General features: G+C 46.1%; 1 protein-coding gene across 1 annotated transcript; it reads left to right on the top strand.

Moving 5' to 3' along the window:
* Positions 1 to 59: 59 nt before the first annotated feature.
* On the top strand, positions 60 to 26,132 carry DNAAF1 (dynein axonemal assembly factor 1). The gene is made up of 12 exons (XM_066348735.1): positions 60 to 325; positions 3,312 to 3,447; positions 3,911 to 4,002; positions 6,670 to 6,891; positions 7,032 to 7,198; positions 10,389 to 10,510; positions 14,990 to 15,156; positions 18,260 to 18,526; positions 20,686 to 20,795; positions 22,626 to 22,682; positions 23,941 to 24,304; positions 25,852 to 26,132. Exons 1-12 carry the CDS (start codon positions 190 to 192, stop codon positions 25,944 to 25,946), a joined length of 1,935 nt encoding a protein of 644 aa, XP_066204832.1. The 5' UTR covers positions 60 to 189; the 3' UTR covers positions 25,947 to 26,132.
* The last annotated feature ends 156 nt before the right edge of the window (positions 26,133 to 26,288 follow it).

Here is a 26,288-nt window from a genome sequence, read left to right on the forward strand (position 1 = left end):
GTTCCCATCCCAGTGCGCGTGTGCAGCAGTTGCCGTGGAGACCAGGGAAGCGTTGGGCTGCCAACGTCGCAGGCGCGAGGGGCGGGCAGGAAAAGAAAGCCAGACCTCTCTGGCGCGGTCGAGGGTAATAGCACCCCGGCTAGACAGGGCTCCCCATTGCCACGGGTGTACGGTGTTTCCGGAATAAACATGCACCCCGAGGTCTCGGATCCCACGGCGGACGAGGGAGAGAAACGGGACTGCGCTCAGGAGCCAGGCGTGGACTCCGGCGTGGAGGAGTCTGCGGGTGACCACGGGAACGGAGGCCAAGTGGGCTGCAAAAAAGGTGCTGACCGCCACCCCAGGGAGGCGAGGGAGTCTACGGGCTGCGTCCAACACCACATGCTTGATCTCCACAGCCAGCAATAACAGTAATAATAATAACAATAGCGGCCCACACTTATTAAAGGACGCGCTCACCGCATTTGAGCAATGCACCCACCCTTAGCGGTAGGCACTCGTCTCCCCCATTTCATACAGATGAAGACACGGTCTTTTTTTGTTTTTTTGTTTTTTTTTTTTAAGTGAAGTGAGAGGCAGGGAGGAAGAAAGACAGACTCCCGCATGAGCCCACACCGAGATCCACGGGCAAGCTCCCTACCCGGAGATGCTCTGCCCATCTGGGGCTGCTGCTCTGTTGCTTGGCAACCGAGCCATCTCAGCACCATGAGGGGAGGCCGTGGACACATCCTCAGCGCCCCGGGCCAACTTGCTCCAACCATTCGGGCCATGGCTGCGGGAGAGGAAGAGAGAAAGAAAGAGGAGGGGGAAGGATGGAGAAGCAGATGGTTGCTTCTCCTGTGTGCCCAGACTGGGAATCAAACTCAAGACTTCCACACGTCAGATGAAAGCTCTACTGCTGAGCCAACCGACCAGGGCCAACAGGGACTTAAAGAGATTACAGAAACTGCTTCAAGCAGATTACTCTTAGCCAGTCCTGTACAGTCTGACTCCGGAGCCCAAGTCCTTACCCAAAACACCATTCTCTCCCTACCAAACTTTGTTGTGTTTTGATTGTATTCCTTTATTGCTATCACCATTTAAGTTCACAGTGTCCATCCAGTCCAGTGCCTGACTCATGACAGAGTGAATGAAGAGCTGGTGGTTCTGGAGTCAGCAGGCGACTTCTTGCCAGTTTCCCAGAATGAGCATAGAAGACAGGTTTCAGCTTTTGTTCCCACTTGGCTGTGGCCCCAAAGGAAACCTTTTAGTGACTGGATAAAGAAATTACTTGACTTGTGTTTCACTTTTTGAACCCAGTCAACAAATATATCTCAAGTATCAACTGTCCAGGCCAGCCCTGTATAAGGAGCTGTTGAAAAGCCATGTTACTCTGTAGAAAGCCACTCAGGTTGGGTTCAGATTACAGCTCTACAATTGGACAGTTTATGGCTGTTGGCCCAGAGCTTAATCACTCTATGGAGCAGTCTCCTCATCTGCAAACAGGGATAATTATAATAAGAGAGTTTCTGTCATACAGTGGATCATTAACACATCTTATTAATGTAATCAATTATTATGCATTTTGAGTACCTGTTCTTTATTTCACAAACCTTAATCTGGTGTTTATTGTGACTGGGCATTGTATGCAAGGGGAATAGGGGAAGTGTAAGACCTAGTCCCACACATTTGGTGGTGGTGGGGGGTGTAGAGTCTTATTCAATAGACCTCACAAACACATAGAGAGCAGAAGCCAGAGACCCTTAAGATTAAGTGCATTTGAATTGGCCAATTTTGTTTGACCTTTAAAAAAAGTAAGTTCATTTGAATGTATTCATTTCCACTATTTTTGTTTTTGTATTTTTTTCTTTTGAGAACTTTTAATAAAAGAACAGAGAACATTATACAAAACACCCATATATCGTCTGACCTGTGGTGTCACAGTGGATCAAGCGTAGACCTGGAATGCTGAGGTCACAGGTTCAAAACCCTGGACTTACCCGGTCAAGGCACATATGGGAGTTGATACTTTCTGCTCCTTACTCCCCTTCTCTCTATCTCTCTCTGTCTCTATCTCTCTTCTCTAAAATGAATAAATAAATAAAAATAATTTTAAAAAACAACACCCATATATCACCACTAAGAGCTGAAAATGATTACCATTTTTATCATATCCACTTGAAGTCTTTTTAAATCAAAGCAATAAAACACTTCAGATAATTTTTTTATTAAATGTATTGTGGTGACATTGGTTACTAAGATCATATAGGTTTTAAGTGTACATTTCTATGATACAAGATCTGTATATTGCATTGTGTGCCCATCACCCAAAGTCAAATCATCTTCCATCACCACATAGTTCAGATAAATTTGACGCTCCTCCCCTCCCACCAATCCTAGTCCCATTCCTTTCTCCCCTTCCCCAGAATTTTGTATTGATATATAAATTCTTTCAATCACTTCTCACTCTCCATATATATATATAATATCTTAAACAATGCATAGCATTGGCTTGTGTATTTTTAATTTATATAAATGATATCCTATGCCTGACCAGGCGGTGGCGCAGTGGATAGAGCGTTGGACTGGGATGCGGAGGACCCGGGTTCAGGACCCCGAGGTCGCCAGCTTGAGTGCGAGATCATCTGGTTTGAGGAAAAAGCCCACCAGCTTGAACCGAAGGTCGCTGGCTCCAGCAAGGGGTTACTCAGTCTGCTGAAGGCCCACGGTCAAGGCACATATGAGAAAGCAATCAATAAACAACTAAGGTGTTGCAACGCGCAATGAAAAACTAATGATTGATGCTTCTCATCTCTCTCCATTCCTGTCTGTCTGTCCCTGTCTATCCCTCTGTCTGACTCACTCTCTGTCTCTGTAAAAAATAAATAAATAAATAAAAAGAAAGGTAATATTAAATGATATCCTATGCTTATTATGAAACTTGCTTTTTTTACTCCATGTATATTTTGGAGACTTAGCCATATTGGTGATATAGCTCCAGTGTATTCTTTTCCAAGGCAGAATAATAATCCATTATTTTATTTAACTAGTTCCTATGGATGGACATTTGCACTGCTAGCGGTTTTTGGCTGTTACAAATAATGCAGAAATGATTATCTCTGTACACGTCTCCTTGTACACTTGTACAAGAGATTTTACAGACGACCTACCTAGAAGCAAAATTTCCATAGTGCTTTAAAATTGTTACACATTTAAAGAGTTCTGGTGTTCCACACTATGAGTGGACAGTTATTAATCAAGTTGCAATTGGGGGAACTTTTAAATACCAGTACATTTTTTATCTCCATAGAACCAATCTCTTAATTTTACAGAAATTAATGATCCTCAGGAAACATGTGCGGGTCCTTGTGCCACATCCTACGAAACTGAGCAGAAACAGAGTGGTGACAGCAGGTCAGATGGTTGCTTAGCACACCAAAGAAATGACGAGGAAGATCATGGCCCCAGGTATGTGGGCATGGTGCTGCCAACTCTAGCACACATTTACCAAAGAAGGCAGATGATGTAATCACCCCATTGTACAGATGAAGAAGTGTGGCTCATGGAGACTAAATAGCCCATTGTCCGTAATAGTGGGGTCAGGGTGGCCTGCTTCTGTAGTACAACTAACCACAATCTATCAAACTTTAGTGTAGCAGCTGGAGAGAGAAACATCAGTTCTTGATGACACTATTATAAGTATTTTTATTAGAACATATGTTGCAACTTTTAAGAATGCTGAAAGTAACAATTTAGATGAAGCCTTGAAAGCTATACAAAAAAAAAAAAAAAAGAAAGAAAGAAAGAAAAGAAACACTCAGTTATCAAGCAGATAGGATATTGTGAATTTGGGGCAAGGAATGGATGTGGTAAAGAATTTTTGGAATATATTTCAAAGCTGACAAATAAATTTCTTGTTTTCATTTAACAGAATGACTAAAACTTTCCTGCAAAAACTCTGCAAGCAACACAAGCTTTATATTAACCCAGCATTGAATGATACGCTGTATTTACACTTTAAAGGTAAGGATCTGGTAGAGGAGGTATCTCAGTCAGGCAGAAAGACTGGTGGTATAAAAAATTACTTGCAGGAATCCTCTGGAGTTCTCAGATTATATTTAAGTAGAAATTTCAGAGTTTAGTGAAGATTTATGGAAAAGCAAAGTATTTCTTTGAAGAAAAAGTCTTGGCCCTGGCCGGTTAGCTCAGTCGGTTAAAAGCATCATCCCAAAACAAACAAGGTTGTGGGTTCGAGCCCTGGTCAGGGAAGCAACCAACTAATGCATGACTTAGTGGAACAACACATGAATGTGTCCCTTCCCCCACCCTTCTCTCTCCCTTCCTCTCTGTCTCTATGAAAATCAGTTAAAATTAAGCCCAGGCCTGATGGTTCAATTGGTTGGGGTATTGTCCCAAGTGCAGAGGTTGCCAGTTCCAATCACTAGTCAGGGAGCATACAGGAACAACTCAATGCTCCTGTCTCTCTCCCTGCCTCTCTCTCTCTTTCTCTCTCTCTGTCTATCTCAAAAAAAACCCAAAAAGAACACGAGTCTTACCTTAGAGTTTAAAAAGGGGCCACTGGCTCTATGGATACAAGGAAAACACATTGATGTCTTTTATTTCCATTTTCCAAAGACTTAATAATTTTTCAAGCCAGAAGCTAGCTGTAAATGCTTCTGGCTTGGGAGTGATACGCTGTGAAGGACTGAAAACTGACTGACATAGACAAAAAAGGATGAGGGTCACGGGGTGCCTCTCAGAATGGAGAGGTATAAACAATGGCAGCCCCAAGGGCGCACGGTTGGTGCCCAGTATCATAGATAAGCTTAAGTTCGGGTTCATAGAGAGGGATATTCCTTGCAATGATCAAGACTGACGACTCCCAGTCAGGGCTGAACTGGGGATGGCCCACCTGCCTTATCAGCCCTCTGTGTTATTTAGCACATGTTTTCCGATGGCCTCAGTAGACATACGGCTCACTGCTAGAGACCCGGAGCTGGATATGGTGATGATATCCGTGGTGTCCTGGGGGATGGCACAGCCACTGTGAGGAGTGCCGGTCCAGGGACCTTCAGCAATACAAATACCTTAACGATCTAGGACGACTCCCAACTAGTCTCCTCGCCTCCACGTTGTCTCCTTCAAAATTCTCCGCCCAATGTCCAGGTGTAGCAGTGATGACTTAGAAAGGTAGATACCAGGGAACCAATATTTAACAGGTGGAAAGAAGACCCAGTCAGTTAGGCCAGGTAGGAAGAGTCAGAGAGGTAAAAAAAAAAAAGCTGGGAGAGATGTGCTCATGTTATCTACTGCTGCATAACAACTCATTCCCAAATTTAGCAGCTTAAATGCATCATCTCACACTGTTTTGGAGGGCCAGGAAAATGGGGATGACTGAGCTGGGTGGTTCTGGCTCAGAGATCACAAACTGTTGACTGTTTTGCTAATCTTTAATTTGGCTCATGAGACTGAAAACTGAATTAAAACAAGGCCCACAGATTGCACTAGCTTCAGGCTTAGCTATATCCTGGTGCTCATAACGTACCTCTGTAAGGTACTTTCTCTCTCTTTCTTTGCCCTGCTTTCCTCTAATTCATTTTAGGTAAGTCACCCCTCACCCCCACCCACTTGCAGTGTGAAGGGAACATAGCTGCTACAGTGCCGGGACCACCTTGCCACACTGGCCACTCCCACATAAAGACTGCCTTTTTCCAAAGGAGCCAGCCACACTCCCCAGGATTCATCCAAGTTGGCCCTGCTTGTCTAGGCATGACCGGCCCAGAAAGAATCGTTGTGACTCTGAGAGCCATAGGGTACTGTCAAAGAGGGATGTTCCCAGTGGTGGGATTCAAATAATTTAACAACCAGTTCTCTGCCCTAATGGCCGTTTTAAGTATAAAAAATATATACCAAAGGTAGTCTATTATTTCATGCATTTAATACTTAAATAAGAACGCTAAAAGAGGCACATAAAACTAGATTCTGTTATAAGAAAGAGTTTTAAAACATTGATGAAAAAAATATTAAATAATACCTGACAAAAACCAAAACTGCTATTTAAGATATTTCCAAGTTGCCGCTTGATTGGCATCCTCACTTGCAATTTTTCCCCCCTGTGGATGGAATGAACATTACTATGGGTGCTTCGAACACGCTGTTGTGCTGATGAACGTTAAAGAAGAGGAAGGAATATAAATGTGTGATTTCCACATTGGGAGGCTGCCCAGGTTCCCACCTTAGAGAAACTCTGATTACAGTATCATTTTAACAACCAGTTTGCCGAACTCAATAAAAAATTAACCTGACCTGTGGTGGCGCAGTGGCTAAAGCGTCAACCTGGAATGCTGAGGTCGCAAGTTCAATCTCTGGGCTTGCCTGGTCAGGGCTCATTTGGGAGTTGATGCTTTCTGCTCTTCCCCCCCCCCTTCTCTCTCTCTCTTTCTCTCTCCTCTCTCTCTAAAAATGAATAAATACAATCTAAAAAAAAAGAAATCTTAAAAAAAAAATTGGGTATCAGTTCTTCCAAACCTGGCTGAATGCCACCACTGGAAGTTCCTCAGAGCAAAGTAGCAGCACCATCACTAAAGGAAGGAGGTGTGGATGCTAAGCCAGTAGGCAGAAACAAGGGGGATTCCTGTGTCTCCTACAGGCACGGACTCACTAGCCTAATCGACAGCCACTTCTCTTTAGGTTTCGATCGCATCGAGAACTTGGAAGAGTACACAGGACTGCGTTGTCTCTGGCTGCAGTGCAATGGAATTCAAAAAATCGAGAACCTAGAGGCCCAAACCGAACTGCGCTGCCTCTTCTTGCAAGTGAACTTGCTTCATAAAATCGAAAACCTAGAACCTCTGCAGAAACTGGATGCTCTTAACCTCAGCAACAATTACATCAAGACCATTGAAAATCTCTGTGAGAATGCCCCCACGAGGGGTTTTTCTAAATGCCATGATGTCGACTGCTTTCCCCTGGGGGAGGTTCTATAATTTTATATTATGGGGGAAAAAATTTTTATACCTTTGTTGTTTACTTCTACTGACCTCATCTTGCAGCCTGTCTGCCAGTCCTGAACACCCTCCAGATAGCTCACAATCACTTAGAGACGGTGGAGGACATCCAGCACCTCAAGGATTGTTTGAGACTTTGTATCCTTGACCTTTCCTACAATAAGCTGACTGGCCCAGAGATCCTGAGCATTCTGGAGTGCATGCCGGATTTGGTAAAACACACAAAACTTACGTATTTCAATGTTTTTTAGATATTAAGTCTTTTCCTCTCCTTCCTTCCTTCCCTCCCTCCCTCTCTCCCTCCCTTTTAGACACTCTTTTCCTCTTTGTATTTTTAGCTGGAGTATCTCTTTTTTTTTTCGAGCTAGAGTATCTTAAATGCCAGATGCTATATTATTTCACCCACAAATATTTAGTGTGTATCTTTGAGAGATAAGGACCCCTTTTTAGCACGAAGTACTGTTATTATATCTAAAACATTGTAATAACAACATTTAATGTGCAGACCATGTTCAATTTTCCCCATTTGTCTCAAAAATGCATTTTGACTGTTGGGTTGTCAAATCCAGACCAGATCCATGCATTCACATTCGGATTGTCTCTCAAATCTCCCGATCTCTCACTGTTTCCCTTCTTTGTTTTCCCCTGACCCCATTCATCTGCCAAAAGAAGCAACAAAAACAAACAAAAACAACTGGGTCCTGGCCAGTTGTTTAGAGCGTTGTCCCAATAGACCACGGTTGTGGGTTTGCTCCCGTCAGGGCACATACAAGTGTCAACTGGTGGATGCTTAAATAAGTGGAACAAGTCAATGTCTCTCCGTCTCTTTCTCCTTCTCTCTAATAATTAAGAAAGAAACTGGGTCCTTTCCCTGGCAGTGTGCCACACTCTGGACATGGTTGATAGCATCCTCATGGTCTTGTTTAGCACGTTCTACTGTGCCCAGTAGTTCTTGCAGAATGACAATGGAGGCAGAGGCTTCATCAGATCCAGGTTCAATATTTAACTTTGCATCACAGTTGCATCACATCATAGAGTGTATAACATCTGGCAGCCTCTCTTTTAGTAACTTTAAGACTGATTACTGGGTTCAACTGTGGTCAGCCTGACAGAGCCATTATAAAGTCGCCATTGATATTTCTCCCAATTGCTTTAGCAGCCACTGATGGGCATTGCCTAGAGGTGTTATTCCATTAGGAGTTGCATGATGGTCATTTTCTACTTCTCTTCCTCCTTCTGCACCTTATTAGCTGGAATGCTCTACAAAAATGAACTTCTCTCATCAACTAGTGGTTCCCTAATATATAGTTGATACAGAAAAAGCCAGGAAAAAAGGCTTTTTTTTTTTTTAATTTATCAATTTTCAGAGAAGTGAGTCAAGAACCTAACAACAATTAATGGGAACAATGAAGGGTTGGTTTTTTTTTCAGTATCATTATGATTTATATGTACAGCATTTGATATGATTTAACCCTTGCTGTCATTTTAATTTTGTATGCTCAAATGGTCCTATCTTCTGGACTCTGACAACCCTTCAAGGTGGCACCTGTGTCCTTTTGACTCAACCCCAGGGGCCTTTGATGGCTTCCGTGCTTTTTAGGGTGTATATGCTGCCATTTGTGCTAGGAAAAAAATATTTATAACACCACACAAACTCCTCGAGTTCACTGTTTGCTGCTTAGGGTATGGATACATAAGAAAAGCGAGTCAATGAAAAGAAACATAGTTCAGCAATAATCTGCAGAGGATACTATTAAGAAGGACTATTTTAGAATTGTTAACACATGGTGATTATATAAAACTGTATTATGTCATAATACTTTTTTTTCTCACCTAGCTTCCATAACAGATTACCAGGGGCTTGGGGGCTTAAACAACAGGAATTTATTTTCTCATAATTCTAGAGGGTAGAAGTCAAAGATCAATGTGTCAGCAGGGTTAGCTTCATTCCAGGCCTCTCTCCCTTTGGCCATCCTCTCCCTGTGTTTTCTCTGTGCATGTCTGTGTCCCAGTGTCTTCTTTTTATAAGGACACCAGTCATATTGGATTAAGCCCCACCACTGTGACCTCGTTTAGTCTTTTTTTTTTTTACAGGGACAGAGAGAGAGTCAGAGAGAGGGATAGATAGGGACAGACAGGAACGGAGAGAGATGAGAAGCATCAATCATTAGTTTCTCATTGCGACACCTTAGTTGTTCATTGATTGTTTTCTCATATGTGCCTTGACCGTGGGCCTTCAGCAGACTGAGTAACAACCCCTTGCTCGAGCCAGCAACCTTGGGTCCAAGCTGGCGAGCTTTTTGCTCAAGCCAGATGAGCCCGTGCTCAAGCTGGCAACCTTGGCATCTCGAACCTGGATCCTTCTGCATCCCAGTCCGATGCTCTATCACTGCGCCACTGCCTGGTCAGGCTCGTTTAATCTTAATTTACCTCTTAAAAGGCTCTTTCTCCAAATACAGTCATATTCTAAGGTGCTGGGGGTTGGGACTTAAGTATATGATGCCATTACAAAAGCAGCCTGCCTGTAGTTTGTTTTGTGATTGCTTTAACATGTCCCACACCCCCAGTTAGTGCCTGTACTTGGAGCATGCTGCCTCCACCACCCCAGCCCCCACAGGGTAGGTCACTTGAAAATATGACAAGAACAGTGAAGGCAGTAAGAGAATAAAGTTAGGGAAAGGCTAAACTAGTCCACAATATATTTTCTCCAACAAAAAAGAAAAAAAAACACCCACTTTTGATATGAAAACTATTTCATCAGTCTAACCAATTTTAAATGGTTCACCCACATGTCCCCTTATCCGTTCGCCCTCTTTGAGTTTCACAGACAGAAGAGGGGGTGACAGTATTTAAATATGGGGGACGGCGGCACGCTGTCACTGCATATTCCTTTCTCTTCCGTGATCCCTACGTGACATGTAGGGGATGCTCAGGCCTGGAGAGAAAGGCCCTCGCTGGAGATGAGCGGGCATTTTCCATCCTTTCCCCTTCGTCACTGCTTTTTATCTGTCTAGCGCTGTGTACTCTTCTTAACACGAGTCCCGGCTGGGAAGAGGAGGAAAGACCATCCAACTGAGATAAATTTCCGCCGGAGAGATCGTGTGAGCAAAACTAATGTAACCACTGCTCTTGGAAAAGGCTTTGGGAAATGTTTTGCACTGTTGTTCCGGAAGGACAGTGAGCTGAAGGGTCTGAAGCTCATGACAGAAAGGGCTGCCCTGTTACAGGACAGTCCTGATGGCACCAAAACAATGGCACTCTTCTGGCTTCACTAAGGAAGTCATCAGGACACGATGTTGGCACTTCCTTTTTGGTTATTTAGTCTTAGCGTGCAGCACATATAAAACGTTTAAGTCAACTCCATTTTTTAGTAATTAATTTGGTTCTCCTGTTTGCTTACAGCGTGTCCTGAATTTGATGGGAAACCCAGTCATTAAGCAAATCACTAACTATAGGAGGACAGTCATTACTCGACTAAAACACTTAACGTTCCTGGATGATAGACCAGTTTTTCCAAAGGACAGGTAAGGAAGAGAAGACTTCTGATTATATTTTAATATGCAGTAGTTGAGCTTGCTTATTAAACTTTTTTAAAATTCTAATTTTTGAGCATTTTCACCCATCATAAAATTTCTTGGAAACAGGTTTAATGGTTACATAATTATTCATAATAGAAAATTCTGTATTTTTGAGCATTTATTTAAATGCTCACAGGTTTTTTTAAATAATCCTTTGATAAATATTGTTGTACATAAGTCTCTCACCTCATTGCTGATTATTTCCTTAGGATGCAATTCAAGGAGTTATATTGAATCAAAGAATGTGGTCTGAGTTTTTTCAAAGGTGTTAATATTTTCTGATTGTTTTCTAGAAAGTTTGTAACAATGTATATAGCTTCACCAGATATTGCCATGTAAAAGAAATATTTGCCAGATGAACTGATGAGTGAAAATGGTGTCTCCTTTTAAATGAGCATTTTGGATAACTGATGAGGTTGGTTACAGTTACTGTCTTTGTCAGACATTCATATTTTCTCCCCTGTGAGTGTTCCATTCATGACTTCCTCCCAGTTTCCTTTATTCTGGGATGGCTTTTTCTTACTGATTCATAAGAGCTCTTTTTATATTAAGAATTATGAGCTAGGAACAGCCATATGTATTGTCACTATTTTTATCTGTGTTTCTTTTTTTGTGTGTGGGGGGGTTGTTTTTTGTTTGTTTGTTTGTTTGTTTTGTTTTGTTTTTGTATTTTTCTGAAGTTGGAAACGGGGAGGCAGTCAGACTCCCGCATTCACCCGACCGGGATCCACCTGGCATGCCCACCAGGGGGCGATGCTCTGCCCATCTGGGGCGTTGCTCTGTTGCAACCAGAGCCATTCTAGTGCCTGAGGCAGAGGCCATAGAGCCATCCTCAGAGCCCGGGCCAACTTTGCTCCAATGGAGCTTTGGCTGCGGGAGGGGAAGAGAGAGACAGAAAGGAAGGAGAGGGGGAGGGGTGGAGAAGCAAATGGGCACTTCTCCTGTGTGCCCTGGCCAGGAATCAAACCCAGGACTCCTGCACGCCAGGCCGACGCTCTACCACTGAGCCAACCGGCCAGAGCCTTATCTGTGTTTCTAATTGTGATGACTATTGATTCTAACTTACAATAAAACCTCAGTCATATGGACAGCTTGAAGGGAAGTGCAGTCTGAATTTGGCATGATATAACATTTAAAAAGAAATGTAGCTGGTAATATGTTTTAAACTCACAAATTTCAGTCAAACTAATAAATATTTCTAGTAGAAGTGAGAGCCTCCGCTCCAATTAGATGAGAAAACCAGACCTGCTTCTGGAAGGTGGGTGGAAATACACACAGTTCCCTGGGCCCCCAACCCCAGGGTGGTGCTGGGGCAGCCGGTGGAGCCTGTGTGCTGACTTGAAAGACCAGCTCTGTGGCCAGAGTCATGTCTCCTTAGGTTGGCTTGCTAAGCTCCTAAGCCTCATGTTCCTCATCTGGAAAGTGGGGACAGCACCAATCACAGGGTCTTCGTGTGTACCTGTGAGTAACATATGGGACTTGAGCAGGTACAAGGCTCATAGAAGTGAACCAATGGGCTCAGCTGTTGCTGAGAATTCTGAGCTCCACCCTGGGGTAGCACTGACCAGTGGGAACGTGTACACTGGGGTGTGAGACAAACCCTTCACAGTGATACCCATTGCCCTGTACAGTGTAGCACGGCTCCAGTTCAGGGGTCAGATTCAACTGGTGCATCCTAATTCCACCACTCACTAGCTGATCCATGTTGGGCATTTGCTCCTCGCTCTGCCTGGGATGCTCATCACAGGTGTTGGCAGGTGTCTGCTCACCTGTCATCTTATTAAGATCTCCATGACCCACCACCATATCCAGCTAGCACCTTTTCCGCCTGGTGTCTCTTCAGCCCAATTTCTTTTCTTAGGATGTAACAGCCGCTGACTGTTCCCTTATTTAGGGTCTGTCTTTCCCCATTAAGAGCAGCTCTAACAAAGAGCAATGGCATCTCCTATGTTACCTGCTGAAGCCCCAGCCTAGAACTAGAACAGTTCATTCAAAATATTCAATTCAGTGGTTTTGAGTAAATCCATGGAGTTGTGCAACCACCACCACAATCAAGTCTAGAATATTTTCATTCCCTTGGAAAGAAACCCTTATTCATTAGCAGTCACTCCCCACTGCCTCTCTCCCAGCTCTTGGCAATCACAAATCTACTTTCTATCTCTGTAGATTTGCCTATTCTAAACATTTCCTGGCCCTGACCGGTTGGCTCAGTGATAGAGTGTCGGCCTGGCATGCAGGAATCCCAGGTTCGATTCCCAGCCAGGGCACACAGGAGAAGCGCCCATCTGTTTCTCCACTCCTCCCCCTCTCCTTCCTCTCTGTCTCTCTCTTCCCCTCCCACAGCCAAGGCTCCATTGGAGCAAAGTTGGCCCGGGCGCTGAGGATGGCTCTGTGGCCTCTGCCTCAGGTGCTAGAATGGCTCTGGTTGCAACAGAGTGACGCCCCAGATGGGCAGAGCATCGCCCCCTGGTGGGCATGCCGGGTGGATCCCGGTCGGGTGCATGCGGGAGTCTGTCTGACTGCCTCCTCGTTTCCAACTTCAGAAAAGTACAAAAACATAAATAAATAAATAAATAAAATAAAATAAACATTTCCTTTAAGTGGAATTAGATAGGCTGTGGTCTTTTTTTGACTGGCTTTTTTCACTTAACATAATGTTTTCAAGGTTTGTTGTAGCAGATGTCAGTAATTCATTCCAAAGTAATGTAAAATAATATTCTATTTGGATCTGCCACGTTTTACTTACCCATCAGTTGATGGACAGTTGTGTTGTTTCTACTTTTTGGCTCTATGGCTAGTGCTGCTATGAATAATTGTGTGCAGATTTTGTTTGAACATTTGTTTCCAGCTCATTTGGGACAATATTTAGGAGGCTGATTGCTAGTAAACTATGTTTAGCTATGTAATTTCCAAAGTGTCTTCTAAAGTGGCTGCGCCATCTTGCATTGTCACCAGCAGTGAACTAGAGCAGTGGTCCCCAAACCCAGGGCCGTAGACTAGTACCGGTCCGTGGGCCATTTGGTACTGGTCCGCAAGGAAAGAATAAATAACTTATATTATTTACGTTTTATTTATATTTAAGTCTGAATGATGTTTTATTTTTAAAAAATGACCAGATTCCCTCTGTTACATCCATCTAAAACTCACTCTTGACCCTTGTCTCGGTCACTTGATACATTTATCCGTCCCACCCTAAAGGCCGGTCCATGAAAATATTTTCTGACATTAAACCGGTCCGTGGCCCAAAAAAGGTTGGGGACCACTGAACTAGAGTTCCTGTTGCTCCACATCCTTAGCAGCGTTTGGTGCCGACAGTGTTGTAGATTTTAGCTATTCTACTAGGTGTGCTGTGGTATCTTGTTTTAATTTGCATTTCACTAATCTCATAGGAAATTGAACATCTTTTCATATGCTTATTTGCCATCTATATATCTTTTTTGGTGAAGTGTCCAGATCTTTTGCTCCCCCTTTTTTTAAGTTTTGAATTTTAATAATTCTTTGTATGTTTTGTATTTTTCTGAAGCTGGAAACGGGGAGGCAGTCAGACAGACTCCCACATGTGCCCGACCGGGATCCACCCGGCACGCCCACCGGGGGCGATGCTCTGCCCATCTGGGGCGTCGCTTCTGTTGCGACCAGAGCCATTCTAGTGCCTGAGGCAGAGGCTATAGAGCCATCCCCAGCACCCGGGCCATCGTTGCTCCAGTGGAGCCTTGGCTGCGGGAAGGGAAGAGAGAGACAGAGAGGAAGGAGAGGGGGAGGGGTGGAGAAGCAAATGGGTGCTTCTCCTGTGTGCCCTGGCCGGGAATCGAACCTGGGACTTCTGCACGCCAGGCTGACGCTCTACCACTGAGCCAACCAGCCAGGGCCTCTTTGTATATTTTGGATACAAACTATTATTCATTTTTCTTTCTGCAAATATTTTCTCCCATTCTATGTCTTACCTTCTCATTCTTTAAACCTTTACCCATTTTTAAATTGTGTTGTCTTTGTGTTAATTAGTTGTAAATTTCTTTATATATTCTAAGTACAAGTCCCTTATCAGGTATATGATTTACAAATATCTCTCATCTTTGGTGGGCTGTATTTTTACTTTGTTTATGACATTCTTTATACTACAAACATTTTTAATGCTGATGGAGACCAGTTTCTCTATTTTTTTCCTCTTTCATCATGCTTTTGGTACCATATCTAGAAGACTTGCAAACCATTCATTCAACTTTAAAGATTAAAATGTACAAAAAATGATTAAAATGTACATAGGTTAATGTCTGCCCTTGAAGTCATGTGTTTTGTGTGGCTTTGGTTTGATTTTGGGGGAAATAATCAAGTTTGGTCCGACAGTATATGTGTTGAGTTTATCTTTAACCTATGAAAATTCAAACCTCCCTGATTTCTGTTTCTTCCTTAAATCCTTCTGAACAGAGCGTGTGCCGAGGCCTGGGCTCGGGGAGGGCATGCGGCCGAGAAGGAGGAGAGACAGCAGTGGGAGAACCGGGAACGGAAGAAGATCACAGACAGCCTCGAGGCCTTGGCCATGATGAAGCAGCGGGCAGCCGAGAGAAGGCGGCAGAAAGAGAGCCGAGAGAAAGGTGTGCCTCTAGCCCACGGTGCCACCGGAGCCCTGTTCACATTAGAAATCCACACTGTCACTCTCGCAGTCTTTTATCCCTGGGATGTGGGGGTGTTTTTTTTGGACCATTTACTCACCTACCTACAGATCCATCTGCACTTGGCCTCCTCCACCTGCCAGGGGCAGTGAAAATCCCCAACATTTACGTGCAGTTTCAAACCACTTTTAGTGATTAAAATGCAACTTGTTGCCCTGGCCGGTTGGCTCAGTGGTAGAGCATTGGCCTGGCATGCAGGAGTCCCGGGTTCGATTCCCGGCCAGGGCACACAGGAGAAGCGCCCATCTGCTTCTCCACCCTTTCCCCTCTCCTTCCTCTCTGTCTCTTTCTTCCCCTCCCGCAGCCAAGACTCTACTGGAGCAAAGTTTGCCTGGGCATTGAGGATGGCTCCGTGGCCTCTGCCTCAGGTGCTAGAATGGCTCTGATTGCAGCAGAGCAATGCCCCAAGATGGGCAGAGCATCGCCCCCTGGTGGGCATGCCGGGTGGATCCCGGTTGGGCGCATGCGGGAGTCTGTCTGACTGCCTCCCCGTTTCCAGCTTCGGAAAAATACAAAAAAAAAAAAAATGCAACTTGTTAACAGAGCCTGTTTTCCAAATGAAATGATATACAGTACTGTATTAGTTTGCCATGACTGCTATAACACATCACCACAAATTTACAGGCTTACCCAACACAAATGTATTATCTTACCACAGTTCTGGAGGTCAGAGTCCAACTCAGGTCTCCCTGGGCTGAAATGAGGGTGTCAGCAGGACAGGACCCCTTCTGGAGCTTCCAGGGGAGAATCTGTTTCCTTGCCTTTCCTGCTTCTAGAGCCACCCACATTCCTTGGCTCGTGGCCCCTTGCTCCACCTTCAAAGCCAGCAGCACAGCACCTTCCAACGTCTCTCTAGCTCTGACACTTTTTCCTCTCTCTTTTAAGGATACTTGTGATGACATTGGACCCCGCTGGATAAATCTAGGATATTCTCTCTTCCTCTTAATCCCATCTGCTAAGTCCCTTTTGCCATGTAGGTCACACATTCACATTCTAGGATTAGGACGTGGACCTCTTTGTGGGGCTATTATTATTTTCTGTCTACCACAAGTGAGTATTACGGCCTCATATCAAAGCAGCGTGGTATTGGGCTAATTTCCTAAGCTCCACATCTAGTGTCATTAATAGAAATAAAATCAGCCAGCATATATACAGGGTGCTCAGTCAGTACCCTTTTTGCCTTGTTTGCATCAGAGGGGTATGGCAATCTTGATTTTTTAAGTTGTTATTAGGGTTTTTTTTATTATTCCTGTTGCCCCTTTGAATCGACATGTCTCTGCACACAGAAAGGTCTCTCTGCCCGTTTGGTGGAGGAGCATTTATAAATGAATGGGTTTCTGCACACCAACCTCAGGTGCGGACACACTCACGCACACACGTGGAACGAGCACGCAGACATGGCCGCAGATCCCAACAGAGGGAGAGATATGGCTCTGCCTCCTCCAAGGAGCCTACCGTTTCCCTGGAGGGGGGCACAGAGGGATACCAGACACCCAGATTTGGAATCCAGTTGTAAATTGGGAAATTATATAAGGTTAGCTAGGCTGGGTGAGATCTGATCAATAAGGGCCTTGGAAACCAGCCTTAACAGGGCCGGAGTCGGGAAGGCATGGGCTACGAAGAAGATGGCTGTCGTGGAAGTGGTATTTGCGGCATGAATTGGTGGCGGGGGGGGGGGGGTGCAGGGTACACACACCGGGGAGACAGGCAGAGAGCTGCGGCCCCAGGGTTGGACAGAGACCTGTGCAAATCACCATAGAAAAGCTTGGAGGCCCTTGACCTTTTTAAAAAGTGAGATGAAATCCACATAACATAAATTAACCATATTAAAATGGCACTTAGTACATTCACAATGTTGCACAACCAGCACCTCTATCTAGTTCCAAAACATTTCCTTCACCCCAGAATATGACTTGACCTTGACAGTTCAAGTCTGTTAACTCTGAAGGATGGCTGCACTGCCTCCCTGTGGCACAGGTCGTTTTTCCTCTGTTTATCTGGATGAGTGTATGAAATCTGCTAGACCCTTGAAAGAACCAGGACTATCCTATTCCTGACTTGGCCCCACAGACCCTGTTCTCGGATCTTGGAGTCTCTCACTGCTTATCCCCTCACTTTCTTTCTGTTTTAAGGCTCTATCCACTCCCAAGTTGGGTGTCAAGGAACCTGTCCCTGCCCCACCTGTCTACTGCCTCTCATCCGGGACTCAGAGCCCCCTGTCCACACCCAATGCCCCTGGCTAGCACTTGGTAGAGGCTTCTACTGAGTAAATGAATCCTGGGTCAATCCTAGTCCAACCTTGATGCAAGCCGGTGGGGTGGGATCCTGGGGGTGGTGCTCAGGGCACCTTAATGAGTAAGAAGTCCCTTCCTTGTCCCATGCCCAGTAGAAAAGCAGGAGTCTCCATGTCTGTTTCTAAATGGCAATTATTGTTTTTCACCTGATTACAAAATGTGAATACACTCCATGCAGAAAAGCACAAGGAACAACATAATCTCAGCAAGAACCACTCAATATTCAGTGTGGCTATTTCCTGGCTTTCCCCTGGCACGTAACACATGTGTTTTCTAGAAAAGTGGCATAATTATATTGCTTTCTGCCTACTCTTTGGAAATTGCATAATATATTTTCCATAAGATAAACTTCCTCCTACAGCATGTTTTTTCTTTTCTCAACTTTTTATTTGGATATTTTATAAATTTTTCAGAAAAGCTTAGAGAATAGTAAAATGAATAGCTATCTTTAGGTATCTTTAGGTTAGATGGTTTTTAACATTTTCACACACACACACACACACACACACACACGCGCGCGCGCGCACGCACTTTCCTGTTCTAGCTAGATTTATTTAGCAATCATAAAAGCTGTGCTTTGATGGACAACCTGCAGGCAATCCTTTACTGGTCCGTGACAGTTCCCTGGGCTCACTCTCAGCACTTCACTGCATGTCCCCAAGAGACATGCAGGTGACACCCTAGTCCTCCCAGGACATTTCCCAGTTTACCTGTGGACTTCTCCTGTCCAGGGGAGGTGCCAGCGCCAGACGAGAGTGAGAACACGAGTGTTGACGAGGAAGGGAAGGAAGAGCCTCGTGAGGATGGAGAAAGGCAGCAGAAAATGGAGCTGTTTGTCAAGGAAAGCTTCGAGGCCAAGGATGAGCTCTTCCCTGAAAAGTCGAGTCTCTTAGAGGAGCTGCCTGCGGATGTCAGCGCAGAGAGTGAAGACCGGGATCCAGGAGGGGCGCTCCCAGCGGAAGCCCCCCGGCCAGCCACCCTGGGAGCCACCTGGGAAGGTAACATGATCCAAACAGGTGGCAGCTGGCTCAGGGCAGCATTCCTGGAGTCGCTGCCTCCCAGCCACGCACCCGCGGGGCCCAGGGCAGGTTTCCACTCTGCTGCTGTTTCTGTGAGACAGAGTACATGCATCTCTCATTATCTGGAGAAGCGCAGCTCACGGACATAACAGGAGCCATGACCACATAGCAGTCACATTAAACAAAGTGAAAAAGAAATGGGTGAAACACTAACACTATAGGTCATTCAACCCAGCGTGTCTAAAATATAATAATTTAAATCAATATAAAATTATTAACGAGATCCTTTACTTTGGGGGAGTAGTAGGTCTTCAAATCCAGTATGTCTTTTACACTTAGACAGCACATTGTAATTCAGATGCTAACTTTTCAGCAGTTAAAGTGAAATGAAATCCCACTAAAAGAAGCAGTTTGTGTTACTGCTTCAGCTTTTCAATTTAATTGAAAATAAAAACAAACTGTAAAAACCAGCTCCTCAGGAGTACTGGCCACACTTGACGTGTTCAGCAGCCACACGAGGCTCTGGCTCCCACACGACTGATGCAGGTATCGGACCAGGAGCTTCGGCAGGTTCCAGCCCAGGTACTCAGGTCCTGCTGACTAACAGCTAACCAAGGCTCACCTGGGACGCCACCCTATCACTGTGGTACCCGTGAGGGTGAGCCAGACCTGGGGCCTGGCCTGTTCACAGGGCCTTGGGAGACAGGGATCACTCTGTCCCCAGCACACACGGTATTTGAGGTCTCTTTGGGGACTTCAGCTGGTCTGGCCCAGAATAGAAAGTCTCCCAGAACTAAGGTCCCCACTGTCGGGAGAGACCTAGAACATTGATTTAGGTGTTGTCCTGTACCTATTCCTGCATAATCACTCCCATAATTTTTTACTTTGAAACTGTATCTAAGCTAGCAGCAGAACTTCCTGTGAGTGAAACCAGCCTCTGCCTTGCTGAATAAAGGGCACATTTCAAAACGAGCGGGTTGACTGCAGCATCTGTAATGAACAGATGCTGTTAACTGAGACAAAACCAGCTCTATATTTAGCCAACATTTGTGGGCACTCAGTGACAGGCTGTCTGTTTGGCCATCTCAACAACCTGACGAGCCAGGTGCTATTATCATTACTGCATTTTTTGGAGTTAGAAATTGAGGCTGAGAGAGGTGAATTAACTTGCTCCAAGTTGCAAAGCAAGTAAATGGTGGAGCCGTACTGTGGGCCCGGGGCACCCACAATAGCACCCATAAAGATTCCCTGCAGGGTGGACACACTGAACCTATGGGTAGTGAGAAATATTAGGCCATTAATCTTTAAATTAATAACTGAAGTCTGGCCCTGGCCTGATAACTTGGTTGGTTGGAGCATCATCCTGAAGCTCAGAGGTTGCTGGTTCGATCCCCGGTCAGGGCACATACAGGAGCAGATCGATGTTCCCGTCTCTCTCCCTTCCTCTCTCACTAAAAATCAATCAATACAAAAATTTTTTTTTTTTTAATAATTGGAATCTGCCATTTCCTGGCAAGAAAGCAGAAAACAGGATTCAAGGATGGAGCCTCAGGAAGCTTAAAAAGTGGGGACCTGGAGGAGGAAGAGGGCCCCATCTGGAGTCCATATTTATTCCCCAGGCCACCTTGAGATCATTTCACAGGTCTCCCCGACACTTGTGCGGAGGGATGGGCGTGTCCCCAGAGGGACAGGCAGTCCAAGAGGGCGGTAGGTTCAGCCCTTCCAGCCAGAGCTGTGAAACTGGACTCTCCGGCTGGCCTCTTTTCCAGCTCCCAGGTGGCCTTTGATGCTGTTGCCTTTCTCAGTCTCCTTGCTCAGCATCGTGCCTTGTCCAAGGTTCCTGCGTATTCTGCACTGATCCCTGGCTGGCACTTTCATCTCATCCGGGTCATCGCCATACTCCAGACGGGGACGGACAGCTCTGTCCCTTTCCCTTCTTTTTCTTTTCTTTGTAGACATAACCCCATCCTAACCTAGGGATTCTCACAGCTTCGGTCATAGAGGCTGGGCCTTGCAGGCCAAGGACAGCTTAGTCCCTCCTCTGCTCTCGGAAGCCACCTTGACCCTGGCCTTGTCGATCTGACCACTGTGTGTAAAACTAACTCCAAGATTAATACCTCTTTGTTGTTGTTCTTTAGAATCAACTCCCCAGATGGTGGCCACTGAGAGCACATCAGGTACAGAACGTGACGGAGATGAAGATTTGGGAACGGTGACGCTGGAGACAGAGGAGAAGCTCTGCATCGATGTATGTAAATATAATAGGTGCTCAGATACAACCCTTCAACACCCCACCCCCCTAAGAGTAGTCCTCGGACCAGCAGGCTTAACCTCCCCTGGGAGCTGGTTAGAGCACAGAATCCCAGGCCCCCCAAAAAGCTACAAATCTGCGGGGTTTTTTTGTTTTTTTAATTTTTATTTATTTTTTTTAATTTTTATTTTATTTATTCATTTTAGAGAGGAGAGAGAGAGGGAGAGAGAGACAGAGACGGGGGGAGGAGCTGGAAGCATCAATTCCCGTATGTGCCTTGACCAGGCAAGCCCAGGGTTTTGAACCGGCGACCTTAGCATTTCCAGGTCGACACTTTATCCACTGCGCCACCACAGGTCAGGCCAAATCTGCGTTTTAATAAGATCTCCCCTGGGGTTCATACATGTGCACAATAAACACTGAGAAAGACTGGTCCAAATGATTTCCCTTGAACTATGTCTACCAAAGTCTTGATTTGTTTTCCCCAAAGAAGTTACACCACTAAGCCATTCTGTCCAGCTAGCCTTATACATAATGGTTGAGAACATTGCATTTTATCACCAAAGCCTCGATTCTCCTATGGATAGCGGCCCAGCATGCAGCTGATACCACTGCCCTGTCCTGTGGCTGCTCCACCTTTCTGATGTGGCTGTCCAGTGTCTGGTCCACCGATGCCGGTTCAGTGTGGGGCTGCCTGACCTCATGACTGATCGCAGCCTCATGAATCCTCTCCTTCTGGAAGCTCTTCCTGGTTTGAATGCTTTGGCCCAAGGAATGAGCACCATGAGAATTGTCACCTCGCCACCCCCGCCACAAGAACTGGAGTTTGGTGGGGCAGGGAGTGGGGTGGCATGTCTCATAGCCATAGCCTCACACTCAGCCTGCTCACCCGGAAGGACAGCCCGCTTTTCCGCCCATGAGCGAGCTCCTTCCGTTTAAACTCGTGGGCACAACTCTTCCCCCTGCCCACTTCCTTGATAAATTTCCAAACTGTTTCATTGCCAACTTCACAATTTCATGTGGCTCAATAAGACAGACTGGAGTGGGTTTCTAGTTTTTTGGGCCTGTGTACACTAAGAAACAAAACTGGGTGATTAATCTCCAGCATGTGAGAACCATCTGTCTATAGGACAACTAATAGCTAGTACATTGTTCCCACTCTTTGGCACTGTTCTAAATACATCTTATATTGATTGATTTACTCTTCCATACTCTGAGAGGTAGATACTATTCTCACCCCCATTTACAGACGAGGAAATTGAGAATCAGGTTGAGCAAACCGCCCATGGCTACACAGCGAGGCAACACTGGAGGAGGAATACCAACCCAGGCAGTCTAGTTCCAGAGTTCATGCATCGAACCGCACATGATGTTGCCCGCCTTGCACGCTGGACCAGTTACTAGAGATAAAGATGTCAAAAACACAAAAGCCCTTCTCGTTTTGAAAAGGTCCAAAATATACTCACTTTATACCACAAAGAATCCTGAGACTAATTTGCACATAGAAGGCGCATTTGTTTGGGCCCCACCACGTCCTGCCAGATAACCTGGCTGTATGTCTAATGACAAAAGTGGAGAAAGATGTGGAAATTCTTCAAATATGTCACACCTTGCAAATCTCACTCATTGATCAAATCCAGAGACTTAAAGTAGCCGTGTGTGTGTGTTGTGGCTGCCTGAGTGGTTCGAGTCCTTCCCCATTTGCCCTCCATGCTTTGCTTGCACATAACCCAGGCTTATTTGACTGTGTAGATGCAATGGTCTCACATAGACAGCGTTCAGTGTGTGCACGCCCTCCTGCTCACACGGACTCATTTGCTCTTTCAGGACCTACCTGACTTGGAAGATGATGATACAGGCACATCTTTGGAGGACCAGGACAAGGTCATAACCCAGGTTTTCCCCAAATCGGCGTAACTCCACTTTCACTTTTAGTCTTGTCATCTACAAAGTATATTATTGCCTTGATTCGAAAGGAAAATGCTCTTTGTGCTTTAAAGCATGGCACATTCCCTATATTCTCACCTTCCAAAGGCTGTTGGCCGTTGCTCACTTTTTAAAGGTTTTATGATTAACCATTGGGGTTTATTTAAACCTGTTATCACCGATTTTTAATAACTATGTACTTATGTAATTCCCTGGCATTTTCCTGCCCTTCTGATGTATTTATATGTCTATCTTATATATGTCTGCAGTACAGCAATACATAGAGAGGGAAGCAAAGGAGAAGGGGGAGGAAGGAGTGTGGGAGGCATGATGGGGAGTTCCCCCAATCTGACCTGACCCTCCTCCCTCCAGCGTTACTGAGAACCTATGTGTGCCAGACCCAGGCCCCCTGGCAGCGGAAAGAATAAAACACAACCTGTCTTGTCATCAGAGGACAGACACGAGATCGCAGTTTCCATGGGGCCTGAATTCCAAGGGGGCTAAGCACAGTGACCAGGTTAGGTGTATGCCAGGCAGAGGCCACAGCTCGGAGATGAGCCCACTCAGGGCTCCGGAGAGCATAGGTATAGCCAGAACAGAGTGGGCAGCGTCAAGATCCAGCAGAGGGTGAGAAAGACACCACACATGGTTGTAGAGCTCTCTTCCACTTTAGGGCTCAGAAATGGCTGGCTAAGGGTGTCCACCCTGAGGCCCAACTTTCCAAAGGGGGGTGCTCTGCTTCCCTGGCCCTTTCTTGTATGTATGTGGCAATAGAATATTTTGTGCTAGATAAAAGTGCAGGTAGCACTGTGCATTTTAGAGCGACTATTGTGAAAGCAGAAATATTTAAATACTTTTTTTTTTTTTTTTACAGAGACAGAGAGAGAGTCAGAGAGAGGGATAGATAGGGACAGACAGGCAGAAACGGAGAGAGATGAGAAGCTTAAATCATCAGTTTTTCGTTGCGACACCTTAGTTGTTCAGTGATTGCTTCCTCTTATGTGCCTTGACCGCGGGCCTTCAGCAGACCAAGTAACCCTTGCTCGAGCCAGCAACCTTGGGTCCAAGCTGGTGAGCTTTGCTCAAACCAGATGAACCCGCGCTCAAGCTGGCAACCTCAGGGTCTCGAACCTGGGTCCTCCGCATCTCAGTCTGCTGCTCTATCCACTGCGCCACCGCCTGGTCAGGCGCTAAATACTTTTTTTTTTTTTAACAGATGTGTTTTCCAAAGATGATAGCCATCTCGAGCTTGAGTGATGACAGTGACCCTGAACCAGACTACGCCTCACTGCCAGTGCTGGAAAACATGTCACCAGACACCCTTTCAAATATATTCTCGATCTCTAAGAGTCCCTCCGGGGAGGCTGAGACGCCCTTGGCACACTTATTTAAAGAAACAGCAAAGAAGGACTTGGAGACCCAGAGTAGAGACATGACACCCTCACGCCTACTGATTGAGGAGCTCAGCGATGACAAGCCTGTGGGACAACCACCGGCACCCCCGACCTGCGAAAGGGACGCCGCACTACCCCCTTCCGGGGAGGACGAGGACAGTGACCTACTTTTGGTCTCTCCTGCAGGTAATGCCACCCTACTTTGAAAAGCTCAGGGGCTGAAAGCTTTGACAATGGGGAAATGAACTACTGACCACTAAAACCCTGCAGGGGATAGCCAACTGAGCCTCTGCCCCAAGAACGCCCTGTTCTTGGAGAGGGTCACTCCTGACTAAACACGGAGATGGCTGTGATCACGTTCCTGACTGTATGCCTCTTTGACGCTGCCACTTTCCGGTCACTGGCCTGTGCTGAGAAGCTGCTGAGCCAACCCATTCCCGCAGTGGCATCTCCAAGCTACTCAGGGCTGTGCAGATCTTTGAAATCTTGTTCAGCAGATGTAGATGGGGCTGGGAGTCTGCATTTTCATCCCCTTCCTCGCCATCCCGATCCTCAGCATTTCCAGACCAAGTCTCATGAGGGAGGGAGGGGGCCAGTGACACCATAGCTGTGCATGTGAGACAAAAATGAGGGTGACAATAGGCCAGAGATTGTAGCCCCTGCACAGTAAAGGTCCAGAATCAGGGTGCATGACGTGTGAGACAGTGCTGGCAGGGGAGGTTCATTCACCAACCAGGGACAGTGTCCAGAGCAGCTGGGCTGGGTGGGACAAATGAAAACACAATCTGGCCCTGGCTGGTTGGCTCAGTGGTAGAGCGTCGGCCTGGCGTGCAGGAGTCCTGGGTTCGATTCCCAGCCAGGGCACACAGGAGAAGCGCCCATCTGCTTCTCCACCCCTCCCCCTCTCCTTCCTCTCTGTCTCTCTCTTCCCCTCCCGCAGCCAAGGCTCCACTGGAGCAAAGTTTGCCCGGGCACTGAGGATGGCTCTGTGGCCTCTGCCTCAGGCGCTGGAATGGCTCTGATTGCGGCAGAGCATCACCCCCTGGTGGGTGTGCCGGGTGGATCCCGGTTGGGCGCATGCGGGAGTCTGTCTGACTGCCTCCCCGTTTCTAGCTTCGGAAAAATACAAATAAATAAAATAAATAAATAAATAAATAATTAAAAACCAACAAACACAACACCACAATCTGACATAGGAGCCTGGGCTGGTGACAGGGGCCTGAGCACATGACCAGGGAGTTGCATTTATAGGGGGTGCAAGTGTTGACTGGTAACACACCAGCGGGCATTTGTTCAGCCTCTATGGGAGCGCAAGTCGGGGTATCTGTTGAACCGCGACAGTTCCTGCTATCTGACTCTGCAGTAGCCAGATTTCTCTGAACGCCAACCCGCATGGCTGACTTAAGGCCCACATGCAGTAAGAACCAAGGGGCCGCCTGACTGGTGGTGGCACAGTGAATAGAGCTTCAACCTGGACCGCTGAGGTCCCAGGTTCGAAACCCCGAGGTTGCCAGCTTGAGCACAGGCTCATCATGATCGTCCCAAGGTCGCTGGCTTGAGCAAGGGGTCCCTGTGTCAGCTTGAGCCCCCCAGTTAAGGCACATAGGAGAAGCAATCAATGAACAACTAAAGTGAAGCAACTATACTCTTGCCTCCCTCTCTCTCAAAAAAAAAAAAAAAAAGATTGGGTGACCCTACTTCCCAAGAATACTGATCACCCTCTTCCCCTTTAGGAAAGAGCAGGGAAAAGGATGGAGTGCGGCCTGAGATGGGGCCGGAAGAGCCCAAGGTGGAAGACCAGGACGACATTGAGTTTGGCCTGGACTAAGCCCCAGGACAGTCCCTTGAACTAACAGGGAGCTGACGGCGGGGCTCCCCTTCCCTCCTGCAGTTCCTGGGAGTGCTCTGGGGCCTTGGCTGAGACGTGGACCTGCCGCACAACTCACCTCTCCGTGCCCTCAGCCCCTGCAGGTGGCGGGCAGCACTGTGGTGCTTGTTCTCAGAGCATAACCCGTTTCCCCCGGTTTTGTGGTGTAACTGTATTACCATCAATGTCTCCTTTGAACGTTATAAACATTTTAGTATTGTCAGGCACTGTGATATAGGGTTATTTAATATCTGTGTGAGTGATGTGAGAGCCACTGCACCGGGTACCTTGAGATGAGACCAT

Source organism: Saccopteryx leptura, chromosome 9, assembly GCF_036850995.1.
Source record: "Saccopteryx leptura isolate mSacLep1 chromosome 9, mSacLep1_pri_phased_curated, whole genome shotgun sequence".
Lineage (NCBI taxonomy): Eukaryota > Metazoa > Chordata > Mammalia > Chiroptera > Emballonuridae > Saccopteryx > Saccopteryx leptura.